The 24,896-nt window shown below is 38.4% G+C and overlaps 1 protein-coding gene across 3 annotated transcripts in view; it reads right to left on the reverse strand.

Annotated features, from left to right (window-relative positions):
* Positions 1–24,896, reverse strand: part of LOC142336253 (uncharacterized) — a 372,851-nt gene that overhangs the window by 318,292 nt on the left and 29,663 nt on the right. For all 3 annotated transcript variants that reach the window (XM_075384943.1, XM_075384942.1, XM_075384941.1), the window contains exons 3-7: positions 20,992–21,281; positions 19,582–19,695; positions 7,666–7,807; positions 5,233–5,371; positions 4,644–4,791 (exon numbers count right to left, since the gene is read on the reverse strand). In XM_075384943.1, coding sequence (XP_075241058.1) covers positions 4,644–4,791; positions 5,233–5,371; positions 7,666–7,807; positions 19,582–19,695; positions 20,992–21,281 — 833 coding nt within the window. The remainder of the gene's footprint in view (positions 1–4,643; positions 4,792–5,232; positions 5,372–7,665; positions 7,808–19,581; positions 19,696–20,991; positions 21,282–24,896) is intronic.

A 24,896-nucleotide genomic window follows, 5' to 3' on the forward strand; every position in this document is an offset into this window, starting at 1 on the left:
AGATGTTCACCGATTACCATAGCGAAAACAAAATGTATTGGGGCCATACAGGACTATCAAATGGGGTTTGGCCTTAAGAGATTAGAGAAGCAATCTTCCATGAAGTTTTCACCGCAAAAAGGTCTGAACTGGATAGAAGAGAATTAAAAATTTTTTGCTTGAGGCAGCTTCTTGATTTTCAATCTGCCATCTCAAAGAGTGAAACTCGCAAAAAGAGACTGGAACAAAATTGCTTTAATAAAATATCAGAATTTTTTCTTGAAATTGAGCTAAAAACCCAACTTTAGCCAAATTATGTAGCGTAAAAAATAATATTACCACGTGTCATTTTTAGCTTGTTACATCTAATTACAATTTCATTTCTTAGATAAACAATTAAGGCTTATAAACAATAAAAATATAAAGCTAGAGATACTAGCCATTAACAACCTTCGATCCTTGCGTTTTTCGACACCTTCGCTTAAACTTTCAAAAAAGGCTTTAAACCCTCAACTTCTTACGCTTTCGTCAAAACGCGATCAAAACAATGTATTTGGCTTCCGTTATGTTGCAAGAAAATGTCAGTCGGGATTCCAGGCGTTGAGGACGCCCATTATCTAAACACTAAAACCGGAAAAACTCCAGATAAGTGCAGTTTTAGTTAACAGAAGGCCATAAATTGAAGCAAAGTGGCATCAGTTTTAGTTCAAAGCAAAGTTTCAAGTTGCCTTCTGATATAAACGAGATTGAGTAAAGACTAAACATTTGGTAAATATTTTTAATCTTGAGGCTGTTTTTTGATGTAACTTTCCAATTGAACCCATTAAGTTAATCGAAGCCGAAATGACAAAGAAAGAACGATCGACGAAATTGCGTTATTTGGGTTTGGTTTAAACTACAAACATATATTCTCAGGCAAATGATTCTAGTGTAACCTTCCTTGACACTTCAAACTTTTCACCCTTGGTCGTTTAAAAATATCAAGAAAGTTAAAATCTTTTGGTGTTAGTTGATATGAATGATCAAATAGGCTGATAAAAGATGTGAGTGAAAAACTAAGAGCTGCTATCTCACATATGACAAAGAAAACGAACGTTTAACCAACATGTTCGTTTAAGTGGTTCCAAATCTGTCCAGATATTGTATTTGTGCAGTTCTCTTTGGTGAATGTATATCAGCTATATTTTTAGCAGCGCATTAAAAATTCTTTTAAAAATGTATGCTAAAAACTTTTTTTTCAGGATCAAATTAGACTGGGCTTGCTACAGATTATTCAATACGGGATCTCATTGTATACCAGCTCAATCCAATAGCGAAACAACTTGAACAGAAAAATATATATGTCTAGAAACTGTTTAAGCAAAATAAAAAAAACTAAAATCAATTTGGATTTGACTGTTTGATTTGCAGCTCAAGTACTTCGCAGCTGAGTTGCAGCTCAAGTACTTCGGGGACAACACGCATTAACAAAAACTTCAACGCTAAGGAAAAATTTAATGCTCATTCAGTACGAGAGCCAGTAACAATATAGTGTTCAATAATATTTTTAGGGCAAGACACAATAAATTTTTACTTCCAGCTCAAGTGTTTTCTATTCCCTTTGTTTTTATTCAAATTTTTTAAACTTTTGTTTCCGTGACTACAGCTGTAGATAGACGCCAGAACCCTCAATACTTTATGTAACTCGAGCAATTTTGTCGTGAACCAACCAAACAAGACCACCGTTTTCAAATTTTTTGAGTGCATTCAGATTTCTCCGTTTACCCATCGTTTTAATGTTGGCAGATAGTTCAATCTGAATCTTGACCAGATGAGACTGGAAGAAATTTGTGGTTGTCGAAGGAACTTTCTGTGACCAAATAACTCATTCTGCCTAACAAGAAGACGCCTTGTGGTTGAAAGAACATCTTCTGTAATAGATCGGTTCGACAAAAACTTCAAAAAATGCTTTCCTGCAAATTCTGACCAATTCCATCCACACGCAACCAAATTGAAGTGCCACGGATTGGTTGTACTTCAAGCTGATCCTTTGTTGAACCAAACGATCCTCGCTCAACGATCATTTCCTTGTTCCATGCTTCAACATCTTCCGTGAATTCCCGGACTGCACCAGCGAAATTCGTGCGTTTCCACTAATTAAGATGAGCATTTTGCCTTTTCAGTCTGTGAACAGCATATTTGCGTCAAGAAAATTTTCAATATCCAATATTGGTACAATTTTGATATCCAGGGCGGGGCTCGTATTGCTGTGCCATTGAAAGAACAGAACCATTGCTTTCCACTTCTGCGTCTAGTTTTTTTCTTATAGGAGCCACAGTGATCTAATTCAACAATTGCAAAAACGTTGACGCAACAAGTCTGTCTATAGGTAGCTCGGCCATCACTGGAGTCATTGCCTGTGCTCCGAACTTTCGATAAGTGACACAATTGTTCTTAAATGAACGCAAGACAATCGCTAAACCGGTAATCCACATTTGTTGCTGAACAAGGTTTCTCGCTTGTTCAGTCCGCTTATGAAATTGTTCTTAGTCTTGTTGGGCAATAATAGTTCGACAACGTGGTTTTCCCATGTATCACACTTGGATAATTTGCATTTAAGTCCAGTTGATTTTTGCTTATCCTGCCAGTAAAACGAAAATTTCCTATTCAGTCAATGAATGGTTGGAAACGTAAAAACTTGCAAAATTTCCCAAACTCGTTTTATTTTTTACATATTTCAGATAATCGGGAAACTGTTTCAGCTGCGGTAATTCAATCTTTCTTGTTCTTCATTCTTTTTATCTTCAATGCCAAGTGATTCTGGTTTCGCTTTGTTCAACACTTGCTGAATATACCATATTAATTTGTACATACTAAACTCTTGAAATTTTTAAGTTGTTCCCTCTGAGCAAATGGCTTCTTTTATTCAGACTGCTTTAAAAAAACTGATGCTGGTGTGTTCTCCTCATCTGAAGGCAAATTTTTCAATTTGCTCAGGCATTTTTTTTTCAGATTTGTTCATCCAGGCCAGACCAATGAGGCGCCGGTTTCTCTTAAGCTTCGAAACAGAAATTTCTAACTTCCTAAAATCCGCTGGATTTTTAGATATTGCTCAAATGTTTCTACTGTGAAACATCAGTTGTTAACAAAAACTCAGGCACCCGATTGGCTCCAATCGCTTGTTGTTTGCAATAGGATCTGTGTATCCACTGCAGTAACCTAGTTGAACGTCACAGGAAACTACAATTAGGGACCTTCTTTTCACGTTCCCTGATTATATGTTCTTTAAAAATCAGTGCCAAGACTGCTTCTTGTAATTCGTTTGGTGTTATCGAAAGATATCTCCTCAGTGCCAATGGGTATTCCAATAAAAAAACGCTCAACAAACGGAGTCTTCTTTTGTACGGGAAGCCACTTCCTTTATATAAACCACTTCACGCAACGTATCCTCAGAGGAATCTGCAAAGTAGTGAACTTCACTTTTTTGAAATATTTTATCACTGCTTGATGTAGTGAAAAAAAGAAGTAATTGTTTCAACTTTAAATATTCAGCCTATACACTAGGCTCAAGTTCATTGCCTCAATGGTGACACTTATTAGTTTAGATTTGAGTCATGAAAAAACTGTTTGGAGCAAAAAACCAAAAAGTCAACAACCGAAGATAACAGAGACAGGATCTTCCTTGAGACCCTTTAATGGGAGACTCAACTTTTTTGTTAGGAGAATCTAAATTTCTTTGTTAGTACTTCTGCAAAATCGAAGGCGACTGTCGGTAATATTCCGTTGGAGCCAAGGTGCGGATGATCGTTCTCTAATGAGCTCGACATTAAAATGTATGAAATTTGTCAATGGTTTCAAGTCTTTCCTTTTTGTTGCGTTGACTGCATTGTTACAGCTCCTTCATTTCCTGAGCTCAAATTTTTGTTTTGAGAGAATATGTGGGAGCCCATTGAAGACTCCGATTGCCTCTTTTGTTGTTTTTGCTGACTTAATTTAATCGTCCATGTAAAAATTGTTGTGGATTTTTTTTTCGAGGACAGAACATTTTTCTTCATTAAGAAAAACAACATCGCTTGAGAGCGTGGTTCGCCCAAGATATGAATCTTTTGCTCCTAAAATGTTGCAATACCTTTTTTATATCTTTGCACTGCTTCATTAATTTTTAGCAGCATCTGTATTGTTCAGGATCTCCCACTTGTAAAACATTGATTCCACATCGGCCGCCCGCGCTATTTGTCTTACACTAACTCTTAAACCGTTCCAATCAACGCATGGAGTGAATAAATTCTTGTCATCAGCTTGTCACTAGGTATACACGTATATTAGTGTGATCAGAAGAGGTTTCGAGAGCACTTTAGTCTGATCAGAGGAGGATTTGAGCGCTCAATTGTCTGATCAGGAATAACTTTCGAGCGCACGATAATCTGGTCAGAGGAGGCTTTCGAGGGCACTTCAAGCACTCACTGCTTTTTCGGCGCACGATAGTCTGTCTGATCAGATGCCAATTTAGTCTGGGTCGGTCTGATGAGAGGTGAGGTCACGTGTCTGGGACGGTCTGATCAGAGACGATTTCAGTCTATACCTGAGTTCTGTTCGAACAATTACCTTGGCGGTATCATTTTTCAAACATTGGATCATAATCAGGTAGATTTTTTTAAAAAACAATAATTTTAATTATTTCTCACGTGATCTTTCCGACATCTACGATTGGCTGCAGCTCTAGTACTGGTTTCGCAGGTCTTTCTGGAACCCTGACGAAAATAGGGTCAGAGAAGTCACTGTCTCCACTGCTATGATGGGACAACACTTTCACCCTCACTTCATGAAGAGAATCTTAAAATAGGATCACCAGTTATTAAGTCTAATTGATACACGCTCTCGCTCAATATTAAGCAATTTTATTTTTGGAAACTGTTGTGGGTGAAATGCGAGTATTTTTTTCATTATTTAAAGATCATTTTTTGTTAATTAAAAATTAATTACTGTTTAAACCCTTTTTTTACAAATCGTTACTCTAAATCGATTGAATAATTAATTTTTAAATATCGACGTGGCTATTTTGAAGTTTTGTTTGCGATTTTGTTGTTTATTGGATGACAAAAATATGTCGACGCAAACTTTGATAAAGTACAGAAATTCCAATTAAGATTGTCTATCACAATTATTTTTCGGAAGCTTAATAGTCCGAAAGCTTTAAACACGTCCAACGGTCATTGATTCATCCATCTACACGTTATTAGATTCCTCCAATGAGCATAAATGAGCTTCATTAACTGGGAGTGAGGTCGCTGATGGCAGGGAATCGGACATCTGGTCCAACTTCCAGAGTGCGGTCACCATCGTCAAGAGACACCAAGTAGCCACCGATTGATACCTTTGGGTGAGTCTCAATTAAAGACCACGTCAACATCACCTGAATAATAACTGACCCTAGTTATCACTTCTTTAGCATATAACCTAAAATGTTTGAAAATTATTTGAAAATTTGCCGGTTTTCGATTAGTGATCAGGCACCAATAAAATTAGATCGAGTCGCACCCATCTTTCAGATTGATGTTGACGATAAATCAATATTGCATGATCCGCGGGCCGACGAACTTTGCCAAAAAAATATGTTAAGCGGCAACTAGCGTTGATAAGTAAAAAATTCACCGCAATTTTCCTACATACCCGGGTTGACCAAAAGTTTTAATCTTAGAACTTTCATATTATGGACCATTGACTTCATAATTCAAAAAAGTTTTAAAAGATTGGTAAAATTATAACTTTGCCATAAATGCCGAATGCGTTGAACAATTTTGTGCCGAATGCGTTGAACTTTCGCCTCTAAATTCAACGACTTCTAAACTATGTAAGGAAAAAGCGGTAAATTTTCTAAATTGTCAACGCTAGTTACCGATCATCTTACGTAATTTTGCGTTTCTTAGCGTAGATCTTACATATTTTTAAATTTTTAAGCGTAAATATTACATAAATTTAGCATTTCTACGCGTTACTCTGGCATCTGTGAGACTCCAATCACTCTTCTGCTGCATGCTTATCGCGTCTTCTACTACTGCACCATGATACCTTAAGCGGAGATCTTCTAAAAAATTTGACGTTTCCGGGGGCAAACCTTACTTAATATGAATGCCTAAAGTAAAGTTTTAATCCTACAGATTTTAGCGTTTAACTATGCGTTGATCTTACATAAATTCAACGATGTCTTATGCTAAGAAAAATTATTTAAAAATTTAAAAACGTCTTATTTACGCTACCCCCCTAAGTAAAAGATTAGGTTACCCCCCTCTCCAAGCGACCTACTTAACCCCCGCCAGCCACCTAAGCAAAAGACACATTCTAAATTTTTGTTAGGCAGGTAATTTTCTTCTTAATTTTTTCTTAGAGTAAAATTAAAACGTTGAATTTATGTAAGATGAACCCTAAAGTAAACGCTATAATATGTAAAACAAAAGCTTGAATTTAAGCGTTTATTTTATGAAAGGTCTAAGCTTAGGAAAGCCAAAATTATGTAAGATATATGATTAGAAAGGCAAAATTATGCATGAGCAACGCTAATTTAAAAAAAAAATACGTAAGTTCTACGCTTAGAAAAAAACACAAATTTATTTAAGATCAACGCTAAATTCAACAAAAAAAATATGTAAAATCGACGCTAAGTTCAACACCAAATTATGTAAGGCTTACGCTAAGAAACTTTGAGATCAACGCTAAATTCAATGCAAACTTTTGTAGGATCTGCGCCTAGAAACGGTATTATTCTCTTTTGAACGCCTCAAGCGTCGATCTTACAGAAATTCCACGCATTCACCGCCAATATTGCATAGTTATGCGTTTTTTTAGCGTTGACACCTTGGCTCGGATCTTATGCGAATGTTGGGATTTATCGCCGTGTTTATATATACCGAAGATAGTTACTGCCTTCATTGCTCTCCCCTAGTCTATTTTCTTCTCGCATTTTTTCCTTGATTTAAGATGATTCTGCTGATCACTGCCTTTGGCCTGTGAAAAGAAAAAAGTGAGCCCAGGCAAAAGTCTATTTGCTCAAAAAAATTTACTCGAAAAAATTTACAAGAAAAAATTTACTTTGTCACTGTTTTTCACGACCATGTTTTAAGATCCACGCTCCTCGTCACAATAGTCCAACCCATCACTGTCGCCCACGGTTATTAACCGCGATAGTTATTAACATGTCCATTAGATCGAAATGAAAGAAAGCCTACCTGCGATTAATTTCAGAAAATCAGTCGCAACACTAACTGTAGATGAAGAAACAATTAGCAGTATTGCAACTAACCATATCACTGCTCAAAAAAACCAACTCTCTGAATTGGCTCTCAAGTATTTACTAATTAAATTATAGCAAAGGTTTTAGGCTCACAGAATGCTAAAAATCGTAGGCGTGCGTTACGTTTATCCGTGAATACGAGTGACAAGTGACAAAATTCATGCTTTTCCGTAACTGATGTTCACAATTGAAGTGACCATTTTTGATCGTGGATAGCAACTTGGACATTTGGCGCGTAATCCCGGGTCGAGGATTTTCCCCGAATATAACGGGGAAAAGAGTGTAAAGAGTGTAAAAAAGTTTTATTCACCTTTAGTTCTCCTCTTAATAAGCGTTGAAAGACTGTATTTTAAAAGTGTAATTTTAAGAACTATTGTGGTAATATTTGAAAACTGTGCTTAATAATAGGAGTAGCTCACCTGCAGTGGATCTAAGTCACTGATTCGGATGTCGGGTTTAGCTGGTCTCCCGATTGTTATGAAGAACTTGTTGACTGACTTCACTCTCTCATTAAATACTTCCTCGTTCGCTGTCACTTCATACACAGCTACTACCCGAAACCTGGAAAAACCATTACAAATATGAAGCTGAGAAAATGAAACATTGGAATCTATTGATATTTTGGTTTGGATTGGTAATCGGTGGAAGTGAGATCACGAACGGCTAGAGCAGCTAGAATTAAATTGAGCAAGTTTTTGCATATGCGAAACAGAACATCTTTTCATTTCGTCTTAAGTCAATAAACTAGTAGAGTTTGATCATTAGCAGACAAAAAGGAAGAATTCATTCAAATCCAACCTTCCCTTTGTAGTTTTCTCTACAAAATCCATTCTGACACAAATTTATGGATGAAACGTCTGAATTAAAATTTTAAGAGATGTAATGCATAATTCCATTGTCAAAAATCAAGATTGTAAGGCAAAACGGGTGCGGAAAAAACCACAGAAAAAGGACCAGTTCATTTTAGATAAGAAATAAACCCCCACTTTACTATTAAAGAGCTGCGCATTTAGCGCGTTTGGCCATGCCTCAGCGGCCCGTGGGACTTGGTATGAAACTATCACAAATGAAACAAATTATCGCGATCAAAATTCAATTTTTAAAATGGGAGTTTATTTCCGTGGGTTTTTTTTTCGGTGGTGGTTCATTTCCTACCTAAAATTAAGCGGTTTTTTTGTTTTGTAATTGCTTGAAATAATAAATCTCAAAAATCAATAAGGTGTGACTCAATGGAGCCACGATTTTTACAGCTTGTTATTAAACTACTGTATGCTTATGGTGAGTTCCCACTGAGTATTGCGTTAGATTTGTTACAAAAACAACAACATTTTATAAATTACATTTGCTCTCCTCTTTATTACGTTAGCTTTTGCCTGTAACACAGCTGTGATACCTCATGTTACAGAAACTAGACAAGTGTGAGGTGATGGCACCTTCAAATACCACAAAGCACAGATTGAAATTGAACAGAATGTTAATGCAATAAAAAAACAGCAACAATGATTAGGGAAAGCCACGTATTACCTCAAGAGAGTCAGAGACAATGAGTTTAAGAATCAGAAATTGGATTATATATTTTTTTTATTTTGAGTGTGAATTGTTTGTGAATTAAATGAATGCGGTGCTGGCAATTTTGTTTCCAGTTTTTAACGGTAGGTATGCTTCCAATCTTCGATTGACAACTTGTCGACCGACGTTGGGCGCCATGTTGCCAAAACCCCGTCTTCACTACAAAAAAATCTGAGTATTAAAACCTACCTACAATTAAATGAAATCAGTAAGTTAGAAACCTTTGTTTCGAATCATTGCTAAAATCACGTGTCATTTTACTTTTTACGTCAGTGATGAGTCGGTCGTTGTTACCTTGAATAACGGAAACATTCAGTTCAGTGCAAATTCGGAAATTATGTGTTCATGTTAATATAAATTGCTCTGTAAGTGCTCTACGATTGTCATGATTAACCTAGATTTATTTTGCATTGATTTCAGAAATTCAAACTCGTGAGCATAGTCAATTTCCAGTAACCTTACGAATGAGGCTTTTCGTGGTCAATGAAACGGGTCAAAATAATTCAATAAGTTGAAGTTTATAGTAAAATTGGATCTAAAAACATACAAAAATTAGTATTCATAGCACTTACCTATGGAAAACTATACAGAGGTAATATAGATTAGTTAAAAAATATTTTACACGATTGACCTGCAAAAAGATTTTAGTTCAGAGTCCCGGACCTGATTTTATTTCGGTTTTTTTCATGAGAACCAACTATGATCTTGATATAATCGAGTTCATCTGTTGGAGGTTGCAATCATGTTCCCAAGAAATTTTATTTCTTACATGTGATTGGTGGGTCAATAAGATTATGATAGCGCCAAGACAAAATTAGAATTTGATTCAAGTTCAGCTTTGTGGCTATTATTTATCGACACAACAAAGGAGTTCATCGGGTAAGTTCTTCTTTGAAACTTTATTAGAGAAATTTCCTAAGTTTGTTGTTGTCTGTTTGAAACCATCACACCTTCTTTCCTTTTTAAGAAAGTTTGTGGGTATAGGTTCTCCAAATCTGTCGGATTGTTTTCAGTTTCTTGTTGATGTTCGTGAAAGCTCTGATGATTGGTGCCGTCGTTGCTCTGCAGTTGATGGCGCAGAAGCATTGTCTTTAAACTAAAGTCCCAGATCTGGGTTCTGAAAATGTGTGGTTTTGGTTGAGATGTGGTTCAATTGATGGTTCAATTTTCAGATTGACCTCGTCTAGTCTCGCAATTTAGTTGTCGCTCACTGGAATAGTCAGATTTGAGTTTTCAAGTTGTATGAAAGAGGTGTTCAAGCCCTATCTAATGATGAAGGTTACAAGAATTGTCTTCATTTTTTCATTGGCCTTGAATAGAATGGGTTCGCATGAACCGAAAATTGCAATTGCTGGTAGTCTTACTCCGTGTCACAATAGAAGTTCAATTGGAGTTTTGCACTTGTCTTTAAGGTGTTGCGATGAATTATCATTTTCAGCTAATCCATTAGCCCTTGGATGATAGACGATGGATTCCATTTTCTTAACTCCCAGTGATTGGAACCACTGTTTAAGATTGCCACCTAAAATCTCAGGACCATTATTAGTTACTAATGTCATGTGGGTTCCGAATCTTGCAGGGGGTTCCGAGTTTTACTAAGATATTATTTGACTGTTTCTAAAGTTCTGTTTCCCGCGAGGAAAACTTCTATGAGGTTATAATTCGCGTCAACCATACCAGGATGTCATCTTGGTCCTCAATATAAACCCAGTCCATAAGACGCCGTTCCCAAGACTTGGCTTCTGTCCACTTTGAGATTGTTTTCGCTCGCTAGGCATGTTCATTTGACAATTCCTACATTTACTAACAAAAAGTTGAAGGTCTTGGTTAATTCCAAGCTAAAATGCTATCAAATATGAGGGCATGGGTATGCTAGCATTATGCTACCAAAGTTTAAGATTGTCACTTACAAACTCAGGACCATGTTTAGATACTAAGTTCATGGGTATTCCGAATCTTGCAGAGCTTTACTATCATATAATTTGACTGTTTCTGATGTTCTCTTTCCCGCTGGGAAAGCTTCTATCCTGTCGGAGCATGCGTCAACAAATACTAGGATGTTACCTCGTTCCTTATTATAACCGCAGTCCATGAAGAAACAATCTTGAACATTGGCTTCTGGCGAAGTTCAGATTACTTTTCCCAGGCTAGGCCTGTTCATTTGTGAATTCCTACATTTACTAACAAAATAATGAACGTCTTAGGTAATGCCAGGACATTATGCTGAAATTGATTGATGTCTCAGTTGCATTCTTTCCAGATGTGTCATCGACTTTTGCTAAAACCATGTGTCGTAGTTTGGGTGGAAAGAAAAGAACAGCACCTCTGAAGATGATTCCCATGCGTATAGCCAATGCCTTTTTTGATGTTCAAATCCTTTTTCCGCCTCTAAACGTTGTTTCTCTTTGCCGCTTTTGCTTCTTATCTTTATGTCCTGGTAGAGTCTATTTGCCTCAAGTTCACTTTTGATTTCTGCTTGGGTCACCATATCACTCTGAGCGAAGTAGATGTTATTGGTTGCGAATCACACTTGATCATTGTCGGATTCGTCAGCATCAAAACTCATTCTGCTCAAATCGTCTGATTGAAGTATCTGCACTCCTTGTTTGTACGTCAACCCAAATGTGAAGTCCATTACAGCTATTGCCTATATTGCATTGTAGCTGATGATGTCTTCGGGATCTCGTTTTGTGCAATGAGATATTTGCGTGGCTTGTGGTCCGTCTGTAGGGTAAACTTTTTTCCATGAGGTGATTACTTCAATCTTGTGACCGCCAGACTAGCTCTATTTTGGAGTAGTTTTACTCTGCTGTTGTCAAATTTTTCGATACTTAAATGAATGGAAGACTTTCTGGTGTCAGAACCCCACCAATGAGTTTTCAAAAGCGTTATAAGTAACTCTTGCTTCGTTTTGCAAAATGTATGGTTGTTTATGTGGGTTTGCTAGCCCAAGAAGCGATTTGAGTTTTTTGTTGTTATTTGGTGTTTTTTCACGTTTTTGTTTTCCAACATGTTTGGGATCTTGTGCTATTAGCTCCTTTGAAATAGATTATCCCAAAAAACTGACGCCACTGACTGAACTTGAGCTCTAAAATTTTTCTCATTAATGGTGAATGTTCTCTCAAGTAGCTGACTCATGACAGCAAGCATTCTCTTGTCGATAACACTCCCTGGTAATTCCATAGACCAACACATCGTCTTGAAAGATCACCATAACTTTGATTCCTATGTGTGTTGATTCTATGCAATTCTGGAGGATTGAAGAGGAGTTTTTGAATCCCTGAGGTAGTCAGCACATCTTGAACAGTCCATGATATGAGTTGATTGTGCATATGTTTTTTCCCATTTTGTCAAATTTGGTTTGGTAGTAGGCTTCTGAGAGATCTTTTTTGGCTAAAGTATGAGGCTCTCTAGATTCTGGAAGATCTTCATCATGTCTGGTAATGGGTAGTCCTCATTCATGACCTTGCCAGTGATTTTTTTTTCAAATTCACACAAAGTCTCATTACTTCACTCTTCACCCCACTGGAAATGCATTGATGACTCCTCCTGGTTTTACCGGTTCAAACATGTCCTATCTGACCATCTGTTATAGTTTCTCTGTGTTATTTACTTGAAAAGTTAGGGGAATTTTTCTGACTTGCAGACCATTGGCTTTGAACCTGATATCAGCTTCACGTGGGCTTTGTATTTCATCACAGCAGGCAAGTGTACCGTTGAAATGCTGTTTACACCGTGATTGAGTAGGTCCTTTCGAAGAAATCTAAACTCTTTGTCATACTGCACAACGGCTAGTTATTCACGGATGTGCTTCTTTTCCTCCTTTCCACGTATACGTGATCTCAGAACCGTTAATTTATGACCATAAGCTTTCACATTTCATATAATACCATCATGCTAAAGTTTACCAAGCTAAGTCCAAAGTTTAGACGAACTCACTATGCTATCCACACCTGTTTCTAGCTGCCTTTCTATTTTACAGATATTTATTGAGATATATTCCTTCGTCACAGATATTTAGAAGAGTTGTTCGTTTGCATAGAACATTCCCATTTCTGCTCCTGGAGATGCTTGCTCCCAGGAATTATTTTCTTCGTCACAATAGTTTTTTTGCTTTTTCATGCTTACTTGAATTTGTCTGGGGTTCTCTTCCAATAATTTTTTGAAAAAGTGTCCCTCATTTTTACAGATGTTGCATTTGTTTCACTAAGCACTGGAAAGCGTCTACTAGAATTTGGCTTACCTCCAAATTTAGTGCACATACTGTAGCTTTTTGTTAGACAAAAATTTGCTGCGCTTACTATTCGAAAGGTCTTTTTGATGTTGTACCCAACTTCGTTTTTCACATTAAAGTTCTCTTACCTGATGACGAGCTTTTAAAAGGCTTTTCTTTACTTCTGATTTTCAAGCCCGGGTCATTTCAGTATTTCGGTATCCAACATGCTGGTTTGGCCTTAATAACTTCTGATAGTCTCAACTTTGCTTCAGGGTCCCCCAATCCTCAGATGAATGTTAGAGTATTGATCAAGCCATGGTCTTGAACTTAGTGAGAATTAGAACGAAAGTTAACTTACCAGATTAGCCCGACAAGAGGAAATTGATTTTGATCACAGAATTTATGTAAATGAATCGTCGAGAAATGGTGCTTAGAATCAATATTCGGTTCAAATTGGTGATTCTAGATAGCTAATATTAGAGTGAGAGTTTTTGATCTAAAATATTCCCAACTTGTATTGAATGATTATGATACCACCGGAAATGTGAACGAATTCTTAGAAAAGTGTAAATGCATACCATCTATGGTACCCCTATGACTGCTTTCTGGGAAATTTGCAGACACCAACCATGTTGGGTAACCCTTGCGACCCCCACTGTAAATCATGGTGCTAATATTAGGTTTGTATCTTGACTTTCTCGCACTTATAATGGGTATAAATATACAGATGATTTTTGATCCTTTTTTTCACCCCGAAAATCAAATCACCATCTTGATCTAATAATCAGATCTCTCCTGTAAATCTCTTGTTATTCTCTCTATTTGAGAATTTAATTTTCTACTTAGTTAAAACGCTTTTTAGTCCGCTTGCGAAAACCCATACCCACCAGGTTATGGGCCACGCAGTTTTCTAAGTCATAAAAATAATTTCTAAAACAAAAATATTTTGTTGTTGACAGTCATAATGCTTTTCTCTTTAGTACTTCTTTTTCTCAACCGTTTTGTCTGCTCAAACTGCGATGGATCAACAGACAGTGAAGCTGCTGACCTACACAGGCAAGGCACAGGACGTTCCAATCTGCAGCACAAGATTTGTGGCAAGGGTGAAGGCGAAGAGAATTTATAAAACACTACTTGGGACACAGGGCAACCCAATGATTCTAAACCACTAGCCAATGGGGCGAGCAATGATGAGAAGAAGAACCACAAGTTGCTGAAGGACGCATATGAGAATAAACTAGCAGACATCAAGGAGAAACGGAACAATGTGTGGTGCCATCTAGCTAGATGCAACAACCCGCATGCTTATGAGACATGACTGTGTGGGAGATGAGGGGCATTGGAAATCGAGCAAACGCTTGGAAGCTTTTGCAAGAGATATTTCAGAGTGTGGAGACGCCGACAGTGATGACTTCGGTGGCACAGCTTGCTCAACTGCAACTCGAGGATGCTGAAGATTTGGATAGCTTCTTCATCAGAGAACAGGAGTTGCTTACAAGGCTACAAGAAGCAGGGGAAGCAGCCTCAGAGACTCAAGTCAACGACTTCGTCCTCAATGGTCTGCCAATGAGGTATGAAAGTTTTGATATACAGGAAAGCTGTAACCCAGCAACGAACTTCACAAAGTTGATGAAAAGGCTGCAGAGCTTCCATGAGAGAAGAGCACAGAGACACAAGGGACAAAATGGTTCAGTGGCACTGCATTGAAGCGTGACTTGAACAGGGGAACCAAGGAAAGGAACTGCTTTGTGTGTGGGTTCTCTGGACACTTTGCCAAGGACTGCAGGAGGAAGGAAACAGCGCAATGCAGCAAGTGTTGTGAGAAAGGTCACCCAGACAGGGCATGCAGGAGACAAAGAGATGGAGGCAAACATGAGTCTGTGGCAATGAGTCTAATATTGGCTTCACCAGACGAGTAACACTGGGCAGCTCTTACCCAGTGGAAGAGAGCAGGCATGCTTTTGGACAGTGGTTGTACAGATCACATAATGACGAACATCGACGCGTCCCTGGACTTTGTTCCCATTCAATCAGTCGTCAGAAATCACAACGATGAGGCTTCCAGAGTGGTGGGCAGAGGCTGTGTGAGGATCAGCATACACTCAAACAAAGGGGAATTCCAATGTGAACTCCAAAGGGGAATTCCAAAATGTTTTGTGTGTGCCGGACTATTCTTCAAACCTCTTATCAGTCTCAAGATGCACGGAGTGGGGAAATAGCTTCTTTTTCTAGAGAGGAAACAGCTGCATGAAACTTCAGAAGGGAACTCGGTTAAAAGCAACAATAGAAAATATTTTGTTTTACTTACCCTGCCGCGTTTTGGAATTCAAGATGAGTGAAACTTACGTGAAACTTGACAGTGCAAGGAAGTGGCACAGACGATTGGGTTATTTGAATCAAGCGGATTTGGTCGGGAATGCACCAGAGACAGTGGTGGATGTCGATGATATATACAATGTGTGCGCATTGGCAAAGATCGCAAAGACTCCAGTACCAAGAGTGGCAGAGACCCAAGCAAAAGAGAAGCTGGAAAAGTTGTTCACGGACGTGATGGGACCTTCATAGTAGAGTCATTTTTGGGGTTTGCAGACCAGTACATAAAGTTTGTGTTTGTGGACTTGCTTAAGTCAAGGAGTGAAGCAATGGCCAGCCTGAAGAAGTTTGTTTTCAGTGTGGTGACGCCCAAGAAGCTGAGACAAGACAATGTGAAGGAGTTTCTCTCAGAGCATTTTATGATGTACTGTTTAGATGCAGGCATTCTACAGGAGAAGACCATACCAGAGACGCCACAACAGAATGTGTCAGCAGAGAGGCGCAACAGGACACTGCTGGAGTTGGCAAGTTGCTTGCTCATTGACTCCGGTCTTCCCAACATGATGTGAGGAGCAGCCATTTTCCACGCAAAAAGCATCAGGAACTTGATTTTGAGACGAGGAGATGAAAAAAGCCCACCAATGATGCGAGGTATCAAACCTAAGTTTTCAATTAGTAAATTATCTATTTTTGGTTGTACAGTCTTCATGAACCCTAGGCACTGGAAGCCAAAGCAATGGAATGAAGGTTTGTGGACTACACTGAAGGAAACAACGGATACCGGGTGTACATACGCAACACACGCAAGGTGTTGGCAGTCCGAGATGTGATCATCAAGGAGTCCAAAGTGGGCTCAATCCCTGTCAACGCAGAGACGCCCAAAATTCTAGATGAGGAGTCACAGCAACTGGGGATTTGGCGCTCAGATGATGGTAATCAAGACGATGGCAACGAAGAGAAGCAGTACACATTTACTGCAATAAAGGAGGAGTGGAATGACACAGAGAGCGTGAACACTCAAGTTACGACACTGAGACAAGATGCCTCGGATGTTTAGGAAGCAGCACTAGACGAAGAATCTACTGCAATAAGAGGGAGTCTCAGAAAATCGGAGTCGCTAGAAGACAGTGACGTAGAGGATTTCGTTTCACATTCAGAGACAGTTGGCTTCGTTGAGAGTGTAGAGCCGAGCCGAGAAGAGGGACACGAGCAAGGAATGTTCTGCAATTTTTTGGAGAAGTCAGGACCCATCTTTTTGTGACTGTGGGTGACTATGTGAAACCCAAAACAGTCTACGAAGCCAAGCAATGTGACGATTGAGACCAGTGGCAGCGGGCAATGAAGAACGAGGTCAAGGCACTCCAAGAAAACGAGACTTGGAACCTAGTGAGACCACCCAAAAGACAGGGACCTCGTTCCTGGCAAATGGGGCTACAAAGTGAAATTGGAACCCAGTGGTCAAGTGGACAAATACAAAGCACGATATGTGGCAAAGGGCATCAAACAGGTGGAAGGACTGGAATACTTTGAGACTTTTTCACCTACCCTTAAGCCAGAGACATTCAGGATTCCAATTCAATTTTCAGCGAAGTAGGGCCATGTGATGCACCAGTTTGATGTCAAGACGGTTTTCCGGCACTCAAAAATAGAAGAAGAACTGTATCTGGAACAGCCACAAGAGTTTGTAAAACAAGGTTCAGATAGAGAAAATTAGTATGTCGACCGAATAAATCAATTCTTGGTTTGAAACAGGCAATTATCAACTGGTATAATGAACTGGTAAATTTCCTACTGAGACAAGGGTTCACCAGAAGCAGGAATAACCATTGTTTGTTCGCAAGACCATAGACAGAGGGTCAATGTTTCATCTTGGTCTGGCTTGACGATACTCTAGAAGCATCAAGAAGCATGACAATGATTTCCAATGTTAAAAAAAAACACCGGAGGCACCATTTCACCTGGAAGACACAGGGAGATGACACGGGTTTCTGTTTCTAACAATCAAACGATCAGACAAGAAGAAGGCAAAGTCACAGTCGACCAAGAACGCTACATAGACACAAATCTTAAGCGGTTTCAAGTGGATCAATGCAAACCCTCATGAACTCCGGCTGATCTGAATCTGAAAATTCAGTCAGAACTGAACGGAGACAAAGAGGTGGACCAGAGGATCTACAGAAGCTTGGTTGGATCACTTCTGTATCGGGCCCAACAGACAAGGCCAGACATCATGTTCACAGTCAACATTCTTTCAAGACACTTGAAGGCACCTACCAATCAACACTGGATGTGCGACTTTTGCGATATCTTCAATGTTCAAAACGTTTAAAACACAAAAAAAAGCTAGTTATGACTTAGTGGGGGAAAGTGATGCAGACTGGTCTGGTGACGTGAACGACAGAAAACCAACGGCAGGCTACTACTTCAAGCTAAACGGATGTGACGCAGCACTCAGCTGGGGTGACAAGAAGCAGGCCACAGTTGCTATTTTGTCATCAGAAGCCGAATATCAGGGCATGGCAGCAGCAGTTAAAGAAGAATTGTATCTGAAACAACTTCTGGAGGAATTCGGCATCCTAGCGAAACATCCAATATCAATTGGAGAAGACGACCAGAATGCATCAAATTGTGCACAATTGTCAATTGAAATAAAATTCCACTACATTCGGGACAAGACGGGTGATTGGACTATTTCAATTCATTACGGTCCTACTGACAAAATGGCATCTTCACAAAACCCTTACCCGTTTCGAAGGTGGAAACATTCAGAAGTGTTTGCATGGGAACAGACTCTACGCAATCAGCTCAAGTTTGAGTGGGGGTGTTATTATATCGATCAAACTATAGTCTTGAAGTTAGTGAGAATTAGAAAGAAAGTTTAACTTACTAGATTAGCAAGACAAGAGCAAATTAATTTTTATCACAGAATTTATATAAATGAATCGTCAAGAATTGGTGCTTAGCATCAATATTCGGTTCAAATTGGTGAATCTAGATAACTTATAATAGAGTGAGATTATTTGATGAAAAATTTTCCTAGCATGTATTGAATGATTATGATACCACCGGAAATGTGAAGAAATTCTGAGAAAAGTGTAAATGCATACCATCTATTTTACCCCCCTATGACTGGTTTCTCGGAAATTTGCAGACGCCAACCATGTTGGGTAACCCTTGCGAGCCCCAAGTTAAATAATGGTGCTAAGATTAGTATCTTGACTTTCTCGAACTGATAATGTGTATTTATACAGCTGATTTTTGAGCCTTTTTTCATCCCCAAAATCAAATCACAATCTTGATCTGGTAATCAGATGTCACCTGTAAATCTCCAATTTCTACTCTGAAATAACATTCTTGTTATTCTCTCGTTTTGAGAAACGAAATTTTCTACTTAGATAAAAACGCTTTTTATTCCGCTTGCGAAAACCCAAAACCCTACAATGACATTATTTTTACCAACTACGCTTCAAAGTTGGCCGCTGATTTGATTTTTTCAAAATCACAATTGCGTGCTTCTTCTCAAAAGATTTCAAAATGTTGAAATTTAAAATAAAATCGGATCTGAAAATATACTAAATTTATTTCGTGTTAATAGTACTTACCTATGCGAAAATATACAGAAAAAATTTAAATTAGCAAAAAATGTTTTACATGAATGACATGCGAAAAGATTTTAGTTCAGAGTCCGTGACCTGATTTTTGTTTCGGTACTTGGTATAATCGAGTTCACCAGTTGGATGTTGAAATCACATTTCCATAGCTCAAGGAATTTTTTTTTCTAACACATGATTGATGGACCAATAAGATGAAGATAGCACCAAGACAAAATTAGAATATGATTCAAGTTCAGTTTTGTGACCGTTTTTTATCGATACAACAATAGAGTTCGACATGCAAGTTGTTCTGTTGTTCTTTGAAATTTTAATAGAGGAAACCTCTAAGTTTCTTGATGTTTCTTCGAAGCCATCACAAGAACATTTTAAATTTACCTTATTTTATTTTCGACCTCCAATTGTTCTTCTTAAGGAAACGATAATTTTGATCTTCCAGTATTGTGCTGGGAAATTTGTTTTGATCTGAATCGATGTGATGTCACAAATGATTCTAGTATGCCCACCTAGAGCTTGGAGACTGTGTTATTAATCAGTCGTTACGTAGATTTTTACCGTCTTACGAGCGCCATTTCATGTTCCGTTTGTCTGATGCTATGTTTATAATATTCTTTTTGTTTATTTACTTGTACTTGTCTCCTGCACTTAGACAATCGAGTGTCGTTGAGTTCTCATCCCCTGGAAACTCCCACATGTGTTGAAAGATCTCCAGCTGGTTGCTGTCGTCCACGTACGAGTCACTGCAACAAATCACACTTTTACCCTATGTTATTTCAATTGTTTAACAATAAATTTTCATGTAATCGGATCACTTTCATCATTATTTCATTAGTTGAATCTTTTGACGAATACATAATTGAAGAACAATTGTCGAATATTGCCGAAACCCAAATTGTTACGTTTTTAAGTTTCCGTGTATTCAGAAGAAAATTGTGTACCTAAACAAGAGAGAAAACTCTACCCAGGTCGAGGTGTGCGTTAATGATCAGACCCATCCAGACTAAAATCGGTCATGATCAGACCCATCCAGACGATAATCTGCCATGATCAGACTTTAGCTCGTTTTTCATACGTGCTCGTTTTTGACTCGTTTTTATTGTTGCCATGATCAGACCCATCCAGACCATAGTCAGCCATGAACAGACTTTAGCTCGTTTTTAGAAAATGTGCTCGTTTTTACCTCGTTTTAAAACTCTTTGCTCGTTTTTACCGCGTTTAAAAATTTCTGCTCGTTTATAATTTTTTTCAGTAAGAAAGAATTCCAAAGTCTGGTTATAAACTTAGTTTTTAATTACGAAACAAATTTTAAGAACCAAAGATTTCTTTGGGAATTGTAAATTAAGAGGAAGTATTGACAATTGACGACTGATATATTCGGATTTTTGAGAAGGGATTTTTGTTCTATCTGGATTTTTTGTTTTAATTCGTTTATTAATTTATTAATTTATTAATTTGTTTTATTTTGTTTGGAGATAGAGTTTGAGCCCGGTTTTTTTTTAACGAATGCTCTGCTCAAAATCTCCTGTAGTTGTTTGTTTGTAACTCCGCCGTAGCCGGCCCCAGCCCAGATGAGAAAGGAGGAGGGAAACACACCCAGAACATACTGTAAAAATCTCAACAAAGTCGGTTTTTTTAAACAGACTTGAGATAATTTTCCGACAATGTTATTGCCATTTTATACATACTTTTGCTCGCTAATGATCAGAATTTAGCTCGTTAATGATCAGAATTTAGCTCGTTAATGATCAGAATTTAGGCAGACTTTGACTAGGAAGCTCGTTCATGTAGGCAGACTTTATTATGACGCTCGTCCATGTAATCAAAAACGCAATTTACCCCCCCCCTTGTGCGTTTTTAATTGTCTGATCATTAACGCACACCTCGACCTGGGTAACTCTAAGACTTTCAACTCTCTAAAGCTCTGAGACAAAAAAAGTTCGTTCAGAAGGCAGAGATTGTGTTTCACTTTTTCACCTAACGGGAACTTCATAAAGCCTCAAGACAATCATAAAGATTTGTAGAACTGATCAGCTCACCTCATCTTAGCTCCACACTCAGGTGCAAAATTAGTCCCTGTGACAAACAGCTCGTATCCAGTCAACTTCAACACAATATCTTCAGGTTTCACAATCTTGTGTTTCTCAGGAGGCCCTTCAAACGTGCTCATCTTCCGACTGACTGCATTTTTCTGATTCTGGAGAGGTTTGTTCACCCACTTCACGTGAACTGTCCCCTCCTCTTTCTGGTCAATTTGGAGAAAGGGTGGATCCACGCCTGCACTTTCATGCTTGTCCTCCGGGAGGTTTTTGGTTAGGAGATCGCAATTCTGCAGAGAAGTTATGATTTATGCATGCAAAGTTTGGCACAACCCATTGCTTACAAATAATAGCTAATCTTTTGAGAATTTAGACAACTATATGTTAATTGGGAATAAAAAAGATAATAGAAGCTAAATGTGACCACATTTTCACCTAAAGATACCAGCACAAATTCCACATCAAATTATAATGAAGCAACAAGAGGGTTAATGTTTTTCTGAAGGCTGCTTATTTTGCTAGGCGTCATTTGCCGTGTAACTTGAGCGAAATTCAAGTAAATTCATTTTATTTTACGTTTCTACCTAAAAAAAAGTGTTTCTTTTATTCTAGAACCGCGGAATTCGAGCTCCTTTGTAAGAAATTGTGCCTGGTTCTTTCACACCGTTTACACTCCATTGTACCCGGTTCCTTCAAAACCAAGAAGTCCATACCACAACGTAAACAAATTGTTGTCACCATTTTATGGAAAAATTTTCTGGAGCTGACATTGTGATGTCAGGTTTAATAGAAACAGAGACAATTCAAGATATTGAACGCGAAACCAACGAATAAATTATGACGCTGAATGTGAAAAGTTTGCACACTAATAATGTTCCAGTTTCGGAGGCTACTAAAATTGTTTTACAAAGTTTGTCCTCTAGTGGCACCCTATCTCATCCCGTACCGAACTCCAAGTCTATATCAGTACTAGGCAAGTCTAAATCCAAGTCTTATTTCGTTTTCCAGTACTGGGCAAGTCTTAAAAAAGTCTTACAAGTCTGACAAGTCTTGGCCAAGACTTGGGTAACACTTGCAAGTTGATTCCCAAGTCAAACCCAACTTTTCAAAAAAATTCGAGTGAAATTTTCGAATTCAAAAAAATTTCGCAACGTGCCACGATTTTGACATTACTTTTTGGCCACTTTCCCGGGGTGCTAGAAAACGATGCCGGGGGCATACCAAATTGATTATTGGGTGATTATTAGCCCCCCGGGAGGGTCCATTGAGGGTTTTTCAGGTGTTTTGGGCCGTTTTGAGCCATTTTTCAGCCGTTTCAGCCCCTAAAATAGCCGAAATCACCAAATTTATGTACTTTTCAGATCAGCCAAATGTCGAACTTTAACCGAGGCAAATTTGTCAAAAGGGGTGCTACTGTGAGGGTTCCCATGATAGCCCGAGGTCCCGTGGTGCGGCACCCAGTGGACCCTATTATGGCTCAAAATCCTACAAATCTGCCCGAACAAGCGCCGAGAGATGTCCCACAATACAAACTTACTCAAGAACCAATGTTGCCCTCTGTTAGTGCTAGTAAAACTAGTTATAATTAGCCAACTATAACTCTTTATATCACTGTTTATATCACTGTTTATAACCCGGTTATAATATAGGTTATAAAATAGGTTATAATATGGGTCATAAGCGAAATGAGTTATAAAATTGTGGTCGGGGGGGTCATAGCTCCCTGGTCTTTAAATCGCGGTAAATACTGGTCCAAATTAGATGTCATATATATAGTTTTAAAGCTTATTTCACGGGCAATTGAATGAATTATGTCCCGTCCCGATCCGATTCGTACTTTGGTCAGAATTCTGGATTTCAAGTACCGTACCCCCGAAAAGTGAGGTGTACCTGGTGCTCGTACTCTAATAACTTTTTTTGAGTGCACCTAGGAGGCTCTTTTTTTAATGAGTTAGCTTATAATGCGTGCTAACTAGCGTTACTACTCCGGTCAAATTTGATTTCGACTTCAAGAAGTTATTAGCGAACGAGCATGAGGTACCTCATAGGTCCTAATGTCGGGGGACCCATAGCTCCCTGGTCTTTAATTCGCAAAATACTGGTCCAAATACGATTTTATATATATAGTTTTAAAGCTTATTTCACGGGAAATTGAATGAGCTATGTCCCGTCCCGATTCGATTCATACTTTAGTCAGAATTCTGGATTTCAAGTACCGTACCCCCGAAAAGTGAGGTGTACCTGGTGCTCGTACTCTAATAACTTTTTTTTTGAGTGCACCTAGGAGGCTCATTTTTTAATATGAGTTAGCTTATAATGTGTGCTAACTAGCGTTACTACTCCGGTCAAATTTGATATCGATTTCAAAAAGTTATTAGCGAACGAGCATGGGGTACCTCATGGGTCCTAATGTCGGGGGACACATAGCTCCCTGGTCTTTAATTCGCGAAATACTGGTCCAAATACGATGTTATATATATAGTTTACAAGCTTATTTCACGGGCACTTGAATGAGCTATGTCCCGTCCCGATCCGATTCATACTTTAGTCAGAATTCTGCATTTCAAGTACCGTACCCCGAAAAGTGAGGTAGGCCTGGTGCCCGTACTCTAATAACTTTTTTTTGAGTGCACCTAGGAGGCTCATTTTTTAATATGAGTTAGCTTATAATGTGTGCTAACTAGCGTTACTACTCCGGTCAAATTTGATATCGATTTCAAAAAGTTATTAGCGAACGAGCATGAGGTACCTCATGGGTCCTAATGTCGGGGGACACATAGCTCCCTGGTCTTTAATTCGCGAAATACTGGTCCAAATACGATGTTATATATATAGTTTACAAGCTTATTTCACGGGCACTTGAATGAGCTATGTCCCGTCCCGATCCGATTCATACTTTAGTCAGAATTCTGGATTTCAAGTACCGTACCCCGAAAAGTGAGGTAGGCCTGGTGCTCGTACTCTAATAACTTTTTTTTGAGTGCACCTAGGAAGCTCATTTTTTAATATGAGTTAGCTTATTATGTGTGCTAACTAGCGTTACTACTCCGGTCAAATTTAATTTCGATTTCAAAAAGTTATTAGCGAACGAGCATGAGGTACCTCATAGGTCCTAATGCTCGTTCGGGACCTATAGTAGTAGTAGTAGTAGTAGTAGTAGTAGTAGTAGTAGTAGTAGTAGTAGTAGTAGTAGTAGTAGTAGTAGTAGTAGTAGTAGTAGTAGTAGTAGTAGTAGTAGTAGTAGTTCAGGCTTCTGCAATGCACGGGTTGAAGCACCCTTGTTGATCGTTATAAATGAGATATTTTCGAAATGGGGTTACAATTTTTGCACAGGCAGCAAATTCTCCAAGTGCACATGTCAATTTCGTTAAAACTTCTAAAAAAGAATTTCCAATAAATGTCGCTGATCCGATATTTTATATTTTTGTTGTCGGTAAGGTCTGTCTGTTGGTTGACAATATTATAGAGATAGGCTGTTCTCGACCAGAAATTTTTGTCGCTTTTGAATAATCGTTTTTTCGTAAGTTTGATTTCACATTTCGCGCCTTGTCTCGTCCGATTATTGTTGTTGAAATGTATAAACTTTTCTATGGCAATGTTGTATTTATTGTTTATGAGATCACATAGTAGTAATAAGCTGTGAAGTTCGAAGTAAAAAGACAGAGGTAGAATTTTCAGTTTGATTAAACGCTCCTTATATGTGAGAGAAGAACCTATTATCCATTTCGTCGCACTTTTTTGGATTCTTTCGATGAGTACTAGATCGCATTTATTTTTGTGACTGGGCCGTCTTTACACTGTCTGCAGGGGACAGCTTCAAGTGCAGCATCCGGCTAAGTGCTACTCATTGTCCCTTATGTTCCGATCCACATCCATCGTTGCCGGATGGTGTACACGGTCCTTTT

The sequence above is a fragment of the Convolutriloba macropyga genome, chromosome 3, assembly GCF_964194025.1.
Source record: "Convolutriloba macropyga chromosome 3, txConMacr16.3, whole genome shotgun sequence".
Taxonomy (NCBI): Eukaryota; Metazoa; Xenacoelomorpha; order Acoela; family Convolutidae; genus Convolutriloba; species Convolutriloba macropyga.